Consider the following 10618-nt stretch of genomic DNA (forward strand, 5'->3'; position numbering starts at 1 on the left):
ATATTCTTTTTTTTTATTTTATTTTTTTTTATAATAAAATTAAAATTATTTTTTTCCCCTTTTTTTTTTTCCTTCTTTTTTTTTTTTTTTGCTTTTTATTATGTTTTTATTAACAAAAAAATGGTGAAGACATTACTCTTCTAATTTAAAACCTTCATACAATTCAATATTTTATTCTATACATTCATTAGATATGCCGTATCCTCAAGTAAACTGCCATTACAATAAAAATTAAAATACCATCACATTTTATGATTCTGGTAAACAAAAAAACTCAGTTAAAAATAATTAGTTCTTTTCTTATCTTTTATTCTGGCATTCTATATTTTATTATTTTTTTTTTCTGTCAATGTTTTGCTTTTTTAGCAGAGGTGACGTCAGCGTTTTCTCAACTGGTAGTTCATGTCATGTTCTTCTGATTTAATGATTTTCTTATTGTAATTAAAATTAAAATTTACATCTTTATTTATGTTCTTAGTTATTATTTTATCTGAATTTGTTTATATAATCCAATTGTCTTTCTATCTTGGTGTACTTTTTTAGTTAAATCCATTTTTGAATGTTCTGTATTGCCTTTGTTCAACTTCAATTTGATTCCAAACTGTATAATATAGTTTAATGAAATTTGCAATAAAGTATTTTGTATTTCATATTTTGTATATATTCTTTTGGAGCCACACTTACCTCATCCAAGCCATGTTTGGGGCTGATGTGTAAAGTAATAAGACATGTCACCTCTATAGATGCCCGATAATGGCACTATCATGCCGGGTGTCCAGAGGCGTATCCATGTGAATCAATGTCTATCAATAAAAGTTACCTGCTATGCTGATAGTAACCCACTGGAATATTTATTAAAATACTTAACCAATTTTTCAGTATTTTTATTATGTAAATAAAATAAATAAAGATTTCGGAGTGAATCACACCAAGGATAACCCAGGAAGTCTGAAGACTTGTTTTGGGATTCTTCTGGTGCTGATCGGGCAGTACACTGGGAGACAATCCTCTACTTTTTTCCGAAGAGTGTACTGCGTTGTAACTTGTATTTCAACCCTTGAGCTGAAACACAAGGAGAGCATCGATGGAAATTGAACTGGGAACTAGAGATCTCCACGGTTTAGCGCACACACAGTGACTACCGCCTGATTAGCGAAGGGAAGGGGCACCCCCTCCCTCGTAAAGAATTTACAGCTCTCGGACAAATGGGCCCTGTGTTGTAGTGGGGGCGGGGGATAAAGAGAGTTTTGATGTTTAAATCAAATTTACTTGCTGACAATTTATTTGTTTACATCGTGACTATTGTATTTATTTGATGTAATTAAATTATATATTTATGTATTTTATATATTTATGTATTTTAATTCATAATTATATTTGTGCACATGCTTCATGCCAGATAAAATGGAATTTAAATTGTAGATTCACCTCTTGGGTTTTTGATTTTCTTTTATTCTTCATTTCCAAAAAATCTTCATTATTGCTTTTTCATTTCTCATTTACTCATTTATTTTATTATTTATTTGTTTATAATAAGCCTAGGCCTACACATAGTTATCCACATACTAAATTTTGTATTTGGGCAATAGCATGATGCAAATGTCAACTGGAATTCTTACCTGTTTGCTACAATTGTCAGTAATGTCAGGCTAAGCCCTACAATGGATAGGCTTAAACCAACTTTAGTGATGACCTCACTGATGGCATCCGGTTGATTGGGATAGAAATTCTGCAAACAATAAGATTTTCAATGCCGTTTAATAGCTTAGTGGCAGTTTCAGAGGTTTTGAGAATATGCACCATAAGATGGCCGTGAAAATGGCACTCTTTAAGAGGCTGTAAAAATACTTTACATACTGAAGATTAATTGACTTCTTTCACGACAGGGGAAAAAGGGTGCGAGTTATTTTTTCTGCAGTTAAGTTGAGCCCATTTTAATTTCTAAGCAAATCAGAATGTGCAGACATTAAGCCATGGGTCACAAGAATTTTTTTTTTCTTCCGCAACACAAAATCTCTGCTTTAAACTTTTGCACGCTGTATGGTTTTGGAATTTTTTCTTTATCATTTTACAAATGACAATTGTGTGAAGACCACGCACACCAAAACTTGTAGGCCTACCGACACTTGGAGGGGTAAATGGGTGGTGGTGGGAGCAATTAAATGTTAGCCTTTTACTCAAGTGCGGTCTAAAATTAAAAAACAAACCTTTTTGCTCAGAAAAGCCAGCTTCAAAGATACATATAATTCACATGCAGCACCCAAAAGTGTCGGTCTTCCGACCGCAACCAAAACAAGAAATAAACACAAGCCTGGGATATCTGGCTATGACTTGATCTTCCTAATCTTCATTCATAAACCAATCACAGTAGGATAAAATAAAAATAAAAGACAAACAAATCACTGCCTTAAGCGCTATAATAACAGGCACACCCAAGAGGGAACAAAGTAAATAAAACAAAGTATTCCTTAAAGGTTTGCATGGCGAAGAAATAATATATATGTTGAAGCTTGCGGTACACCACGTAAGTAGTTCTGAAAAGAACTGTTGTTGTTGAGAAAGTCTCGACGTTGAGATGCTTCAATCGTCTTCAAGAGAATAATATCTGATATTATTCTCCTGAAGACGATGGAAGCATCTCAATCGAAACGTCGAGACTTTCTCAACAAAAACAGTTCTTTTCAGAACTACTTACGTGGTGTACTGCAAACTTCAAAATATATAAATAAAACAAATAAACAAAGAACAAAGTAAAAGTAGAAAACAATACAGCACAAAGTGACATGAACGTCAAAGTAATAGGCCCACAATGCAGTAAAAGCCGCAGACACAATGTAACCATATAGTAAGAGAATCTCTCCCATAACTAAATTAAACAGATGATGTCTATAGCAATGACTTAGATGAAAATAAATAGAAATATAAATGAAAATATGAACCAAAATAAAGGCAATACTGTGGTCATTAATATAACCTAAGGCAATGGCACAGGCGAAGTAATAGTAAAGAAATAACAGTACCGGTAATAAGTACAACAAATATTGTAGTATAGTATTAAATATCATAATAAAACGATGCATATAATTCAAATAAGCCTAAACCAATGTAATAATTAAAACTAGATTTGAACTCGTCACTGAGGATGAGTTAGGTAATCTGCTTGTCAGGCAAAAGAAATCTCTCTGCGCATAAAAGTATGAATTATGGGAGACTACCGTAGCCAGGATTTTCAAACAGTGCAAGACAATATCAAGTCTGCCGCGCTCTCTTTGAGGTTCTGAAAAAACTGAAGAAAAAAAGAGGTGGGGAAGAAGTTAGAAAAACATTCATTTTAACCATGATGACATCAATAAAGTGAAGAAAGTGAAGAAATGACGACTGGTTAGGAGTACATGGGGTCATCAAATTTTGGAGGAATGAAAGATGAGGGGGGGGGGTCAGAAAATACATTTATTTTGACCATGATAAAAACGTCATGTGCTTTCAGAATATGTAATATAAATTGGGGGTTACCATACATTCTAAGGAGCTTATAACTGAATAAAAATAGACCTGATTTTAGCATATTTTCACTGTATACAGTAGCGGCACAAACTAGCGCAAAGATCCCTATGTTTGGTGCGCGCGTACGAAATTGCTGTTGGCCATAAGATGACCGAAAAGAAAGGAAATATGCGAAAACAATGTCAGGAGCCCAAAATATGTAAAAAAAAACTTATTTTCTAGCTTCCGTACTTGATGTGCGCATAAAAACGTGTGCACGTAGTGGAAAATGTAACAAAAATGCTCAAAATCACCTGAAAAGTGCTCTAATTTAGTCAAAAAGTGATTTTTAAAGTCAGACACTGGAGGAAAATAATTTTTTGATATGTTGTAGACCTGATTTTTCTAAGACAGAAAAAAGTTGTTTGACGAAGAACTGGGGAATGGTGAAAGAGAGACAGACTTTTGAATATTTAAAAATTGGGGGAAAAGGTGTAAAATTTGGCGGTTACGATATATGATCGATAATGTAAAAACGCAAAATTGCGTGTAGATGACGTCACACATGACTGAGCACATTGAAAACCTTATTTTGACTATTCCAGGGCAAGCCAAATGTTTGTTGAAGCGCGATTGTGCGTAGCTTGTGTCAAATTTGAGATATCGTGCGCACAAAAATGGGGAGAAAGAAAGAAGAATAAGAATCAGAAGATGATCTCTGACAATAACGAGAGGTTGTGAAGCGATTCACCAATAATAATAATAATAATATAACAGTAATAATAATATAGTAATAATGAGTTTATTTTCATTTCGATGCCAAATTGGCGTTCCATACAATAACGTTTGCAAAAGTCAAGTGGTGCACACGCATTTGGGTTTGCACTGCACCACTTTAGTTTTGCACTGCGGTTTTTGGCGTGATATCGCAAAAAAGGACAACCACAAGTGGCGCAGTACAAAAGTCAAGTGGCAGTGCCAACTTCAAATGGCCCAGTGCAAAAGTCAAGTGGCGCAGTGCAAAAGTGAAGTGGCGCAGTGCAAAAGTGAAGTGGCGCAGTGCAAATGTCAAGTGGCCCAGTGCAAAATCAAGTGACAATGTGTAAAGTTAAGTGGCCAGTGCCTCTTTACTTTTGCACTGCGCCACTTGTGGTTTGTCCTTTTGGCGTTCCATAATTTTGCAATTTTCGCAATGCAATACCTTTACAAATAAACACGGAGAATACATTACATACTGCCAAACAGTAGGCATATAATTATGGTATTTTATTATACTGCAATTATTTGAAAATTTTAAATATTTTAATACATACAAATTAATTGTAATATGCAGAAACCATAACGTTATTGTGTATACGGTGTTTCGAGTCCTAGTCAGTCACCCACACACACATCGCTACTCTTCAAACGATACCTAGACATTGTGACCTATGACCATGCCTATGAAGTATTGTTTATACGTTCTGATTGGCTTAGAACTTGCAATGGGCTCTTGTCCAGGGATGATTAACGGGAATCATGTTTGTTCTGAGACCCTCTACCATCAGCCTTCTTGATCGACCACAGGATATCATGATTATGATCAATAATTATTCTGTCTGACTTACCATAAGAACAGCAAAATTTGTGAGATGACTGCAATTACAGTACTGTCTATCACTACCATCTGCTGATCCTCTAACTAACCTGCATCCCTGACTTGACCAGCCACCAACCCCATTTAGCAACTCAAAGTTCCAAAAAACACATTCTGTGTCAGTATTTCCCTTAGTAATCTAAAGTAGGAGAATTAAAGTAACTTAGGTTGTATGAGGATGATAGACATAATAATCAGCATAATCATTATCATTCACAGAAGAGAAATAAAGGAGTTAACGGTCAAAATCCTTTTAAACATGCAGGAAACCCGATAATGCGACAAGTGACGGAGGCAGAGAGAATTAAAATACATAATCCCAGCCTCAATAAGAAAGAAGAGTGGGGGAACATGCAGCTCCCCCGCAGTAGGGTACACTCCCAAATTTAATTTTATACCTTGTGGCTATGTATTATTATTGTGGGTATCTTCTCTTTTTATGTTGACTTTTTTTGTCTATATTTATCGCATAGCCTGTAATATAAATGAACAGTGGTATTGCCATGAGTTATTTACTCAAGAATAACCACTACTCTGTATAGTGTTATGTAACCGATTGGTTTAGACGACGATCGGACTCTGCCTAATGAGGGTTCAGATGGACCAAATATTTGCTTATATACAGTATGTTATTACACTGCTGTCGGTACACCATACTTAGGGTGGAAATGGCTCCATTCCATGTTAAATCTTGTATGTCAAATATGACCCTCCATAATTAAATGGTTTCATTACTAATCTTAAAGCATTACCATTTAATAATAACAATAACCAAGAGAATATTAACATGAAAAAAGTAATAATGAATAATTATTAATAAAGTATAATACTTATTAATACACATATAGATGATTATGGAACAATACAATAGTAATAATAAATTATAATAAAATAATACTGTACTGTAATGGAAATAAAAATATAGATATAACTATGAATAGTTTCAATATAAATACTATCTGATAACATTAATAAGATAATTATATCTTCAATAGATAATAATAACAATTTCAAAAACAACAATAACATTTATAATTTGATTTATAAAGCAAACTGTTGAATCACTACGGAAGTCTGTTAGTGTCAACAGTGAATAAAAATTTCAAATCAGTTAACTGGCAGCCGCCAGATAATTATCTGGCGGCCGCCACTTAATTATCTGGTGGCCACCACATAATTATCTGGCGGCCGCCACTTATTTATTGGCACCCAGGATGCGGTACAGCATTATCTCGATGTAGAACGGGCCATTAAAGCGCATGATCGTAATAGGCCTAGCTAGTCATTTTAGCTACAGATTGTCATACCTTATAATAGCAGTCATATAGCCATTTTACAAAATATATCTATATCTTTGCTGTAGCACATCAAATGTCCTACATTTGCTGTTTATATCATTGTGATATTGTCTGTTAAAGTTAAATATTAAAGGGCAATAAGTGATTAAAAGCATACTAGTAGCTGTTCACCAGCTATACCTTATAATGGCAGTCATATAGCACCAATTAAAAAAAATATTTGCAATTACAGGGTTAAGTATTAAATAGCGATTAAAATTAAGCATTAAATACGGTAGTGTTTAAAAGCATGGTAGCTGGTCACTATCTAGCTATTATATCAATTATATTATAGCACCAATATCATAAAATATAGCAATCACTGATTAAAAGCATGTTAGTAGCTGCCACAATGGTTTAACTGCATTTTTTACACAACGTTTGCGATGATAGGCGTTAGAGTTAAGCACGCCAGCAGTTTACCATTTACCCTTGAAGGGTTTTGCACCTATAGGGTTAGGTACGTCAGCAGATTACCGTTGAACAGACGTTTGCAACGATATTCGTTATGGTTAAACATGTCAAGCATCGGCACCGATAGGCGTTAGCGTTAAGCAATTTAGCACATTACCATTTAAAAGGCGTTTGCAACGATAGGCATTAGGGTTAATCACGCCAGCAGTATATCATTGGATAGGCGTTTGCGATGATAGGTATTAGGGTTGAGCACATCAGGTGAATACGCGTTTGCGAAAATATGCGTTAGGGTTAAGCACATCAGGGGTTTACCATTGAATAGACGTTTGCGGACGATAGGCTTTACAATTAAGAACGTCAGGCGTTTGCGCCGATAGATTATATGGTTATTTTGTGGATTAAGTTTGGAGCACGTCAGTATTTTAACATTGAATAGACGTTTGTGACGATAACAAATAGGAAAAATAACATATTCAATTGCAAATGACCGGTGAAAATGCCTATACATTTAAGTGTACACAGTTCCTACTGGCAACTCAGTCTGAAAATCTTATTAACACTAATTCCTCTTCATTAATGCAATGGCTAATGCGAACACCTATTTATTAGCGGACATGGTAAAATGGCTGACATCCTTAAAACCTATCGTCGCATACGCCTGATGACGTGCTTAAACCTAACGCCTATCATCGCATAAGCCTATTTAATGACAATCTTTTAATCGTTATTTAATGCTTCCTAGTGATGTTATATCTTGTGAAATGGGTGCTATATGACTGCTATTATAAGCTATAGCTATTGTATAAACAGCTACGAACATGCTTTTAATCGTTATTTAATACTTAACATGTAATTGCTAACACTTTTTGAAATGGGTGCTATGTGACTGCCATTATAAGGTATAGCTGGTGACCAGCTAATTGTATGCTTTTAATCACTATTAAATGCCCTTTAACATTTAACCCAGCTACAACAGACAATATCACACTCACATAAACAGCAAAACATATAATACAGTTGATATGCTACAGCAAAGATATAGATATATTTTGTGAATGGCTATATGACTGCTATTAGGCCTATAAGCTATTACAAGCTGTAGTTAAAATGAATAACTAGGCTAAATGGTACCGTACCGTATATTAAATGATAGGCCAATCATGCGCTTTAATGGCCTGTTCTACATCTAGATAATGCTATACCGCAACCTGGGTACCCATAATTAAGTGGCAGGTGCCAGATAATTAAGCGGAGGCCACCGGATAATTAAGCGGCGGCCGCAGATAATTAAGTGGCGGCCGCCACTTAATTATCTGGCGGCCGCCAGTTAACTGATTTGAAATTTTTATTCACTGTTGACACTAACGGGCTTCTGTAAATCACTGCATAATACACCTTAAATTAATCAGTTTCGTTAGTATAAAACAATAATAAAAATTGTTGTAATAATTAATAATTACTACAGTTAGATAACATAATTTTTAACATCCCAAACAAGATGTTCAACTGTAAGTTAATAAATATATGGAATGAATTCATACCTCAGAAGGAATAAATGTAGTTGTAAGTGGTTCATTTAAGTCAACAGATTCTAATAATCCCGGTACCGAGAACGATATAACCGGACCATTAGGTCTTCGAAATGAACGATCAAACTGAGACGACTGAAACAACTTGCTGCTTTCATAGGCAATAACAGACACTCTGAATGTATCAGTTCCTACATGAACACAACAATAACAGAAATATCATATCTAATATAATAATAACACCAACAACAACAACAATAGAATTTTTTAATGTAATGCACCATATAGGAAATGGGAATACTGTAATGATGGTAACTAAAATAAAATAAATAAATAGATAACAAATAAATGAATGGAAAGTGTAACTCAGGAGTAATTTCAGCACATTATAAAAACAAAAGTACATTTTTTCATTAAATTGTTTAGTCACAGAATATGCGAACTTAATCAATCTAAATAAAAAAACAGGTTTACTTTATAAGGCTAAGGGCGTGCAGACAATTTTTGGTCATGAGAAAATGGCAAGTATCTTAACCACCACCAAGATCTCCACTCAGTGAGTTATATTAGTGAAATGTTATGGAGTCGCACGTTCCTCTGGCGACATTGGGTATCCTGCCTTTGTGATTCATGGGTAATGTTAAGAAAAATATATAATCCTTATGTTAACAAAGTGTTAATTACGAATCAGAGCATAATTGTACATTTAAAAAGATATTTAACCTTTTTCTTTCATAATTGTGGTTGTAATGCTTGCAGGTACATCAATAGAAACCTGGATATTATTAGGTATGGAATCCCTTTGCAAAAATGTGACATCTTTCAGCCCAACTGCACCCTTGGCTGCCCCAAATGCTAATCCAGTGTTGTTGCTCACATCCGTAACAGTTAACATCTGTCCAAGTACGGCAACGTTGGGCATACTTTCTTGATAAATATTGTTTTGAAGTTCAACTTGCCCAAGTTGTTTTTCCAGAGACAAAATGATGCTAGTGGGAGCTTGGTTCATCATCTGACTTTCCATTATAATATCTTCATCTATACTAAATAGATTGTTAACGGTACCAACTATTGAAGATGTAACCTTAATGAAATGAAAATCATTTGAATTGAAATTAGTTAAAAAACAAAAGTAAGATACATCATGAAGCAAGGGTCAACCGTTTTTTTTTAATTTTTTTTTTTATCGAATCTGGTTGTTTGGCAAAAACGATAAGTAAAGGGCTGGTTTACATTCAGTGTTGGCGCCTGCAGTGGTCAGAGGGGATATTTCCCCTCCCCATGTAGAAAAGGTCTGGACACTTTATCTTCTGACGCTGCAATTTTTTTATTCTGAGATCCTGTCCAACATTCTACATGGCCCCTTGGTTTGGACCTCCCGGCCGACTGTTGGACCCCACTTTTGGCAAACTCATTTTTTATTTTCTTATGGTGAAAATACCTGTGAACTATGAGGCTAACACAGATCACTTTGCAAAGATTGTGACCCAGAAACATCGTTTCTTAACCACCAAGCTATACAGCTCCAAATAATAAATCTACTTTCACAGCATGGTTGTTTCAAAATTAAATGCTGACATAATGTATTTTCAGCTTTAAATGTGCTTTAATATATTAAAATAAATAACTAAACGTAAACTAACCGTCGTAGAGTTGGTATCTAGCGAGACTACATCCTGCAAGATGATTGCTGTCAATTCAAGTGCACCATCAGTAATCTCGTCGGTTTTTTTTGTGATTTCAAACACTTCTGCACTGACCATTTCTACATTGTTCTCTGTAACATTCATCTAAATATAATCAATATCAGTAGTTTTTAATGGCTTTCTTTAATGATTTATATATAATTTAACATTGTTAAGGGCTATCTTGATTTATATTATGCTATAATGTGTCTCGAGCCGAACCAATTGTGACTGTGTATCTGACGTTATTTCAATCTGTTCAACCCTTAATCCTTTGTGGTGTAATAGTTATGACACTTGTCTTGACAGCCAGGTTACAGGTTCGAATCCTGTCAGACATTATATGACACAATTTATTTATTAATAGGATTATAGGACAACATTTGTCATTTGTTAAAAGCTATGTTACGTTGCCTAACTTTGATGATTTATAAATAATTTTGATGATTGCCCAACTTTGATGATTTATAATAAATAGCCATTAACACCGTTAAATTATTTATAAATAATTTAACGGTGTTAACGGCTATT

General features: G+C 34.5%; 1 protein-coding gene across 1 annotated transcript in view; it reads right to left on the reverse strand.

Annotated features, from left to right (window-relative positions):
- Positions 1–10618, reverse strand: part of LOC117112893 (adhesion G-protein coupled receptor G7-like) — a gene marked incomplete at its 3' end in the record, with an annotated part of 49096 nt that overhangs the window by 4067 nt on the left and 34411 nt on the right. The window contains exons 10-14 of the mRNA XM_033256106.1: positions 10046–10192; positions 9126–9486; positions 8415–8593; positions 5091–5258; positions 1620–1729 (exon numbers count right to left, since the gene is read on the reverse strand). Of these exons, the coding sequence (XP_033111997.1) occupies positions 1620–1729; positions 5091–5258; positions 8415–8593; positions 9126–9486; positions 10046–10192 (965 nt within the window). The remainder of the gene's footprint in view (positions 1–1619; positions 1730–5090; positions 5259–8414; positions 8594–9125; positions 9487–10045; positions 10193–10618) is intronic.

This window comes from Anneissia japonica, unplaced genomic scaffold, assembly GCF_011630105.1.
Source record: "Anneissia japonica isolate Jap-2015-1 unplaced genomic scaffold, ASM1163010v1 scaffold287713_len945575_cov184, whole genome shotgun sequence".
NCBI lineage: Eukaryota > Metazoa > Echinodermata > Crinoidea > Comatulida > Comatulidae > Anneissia > Anneissia japonica.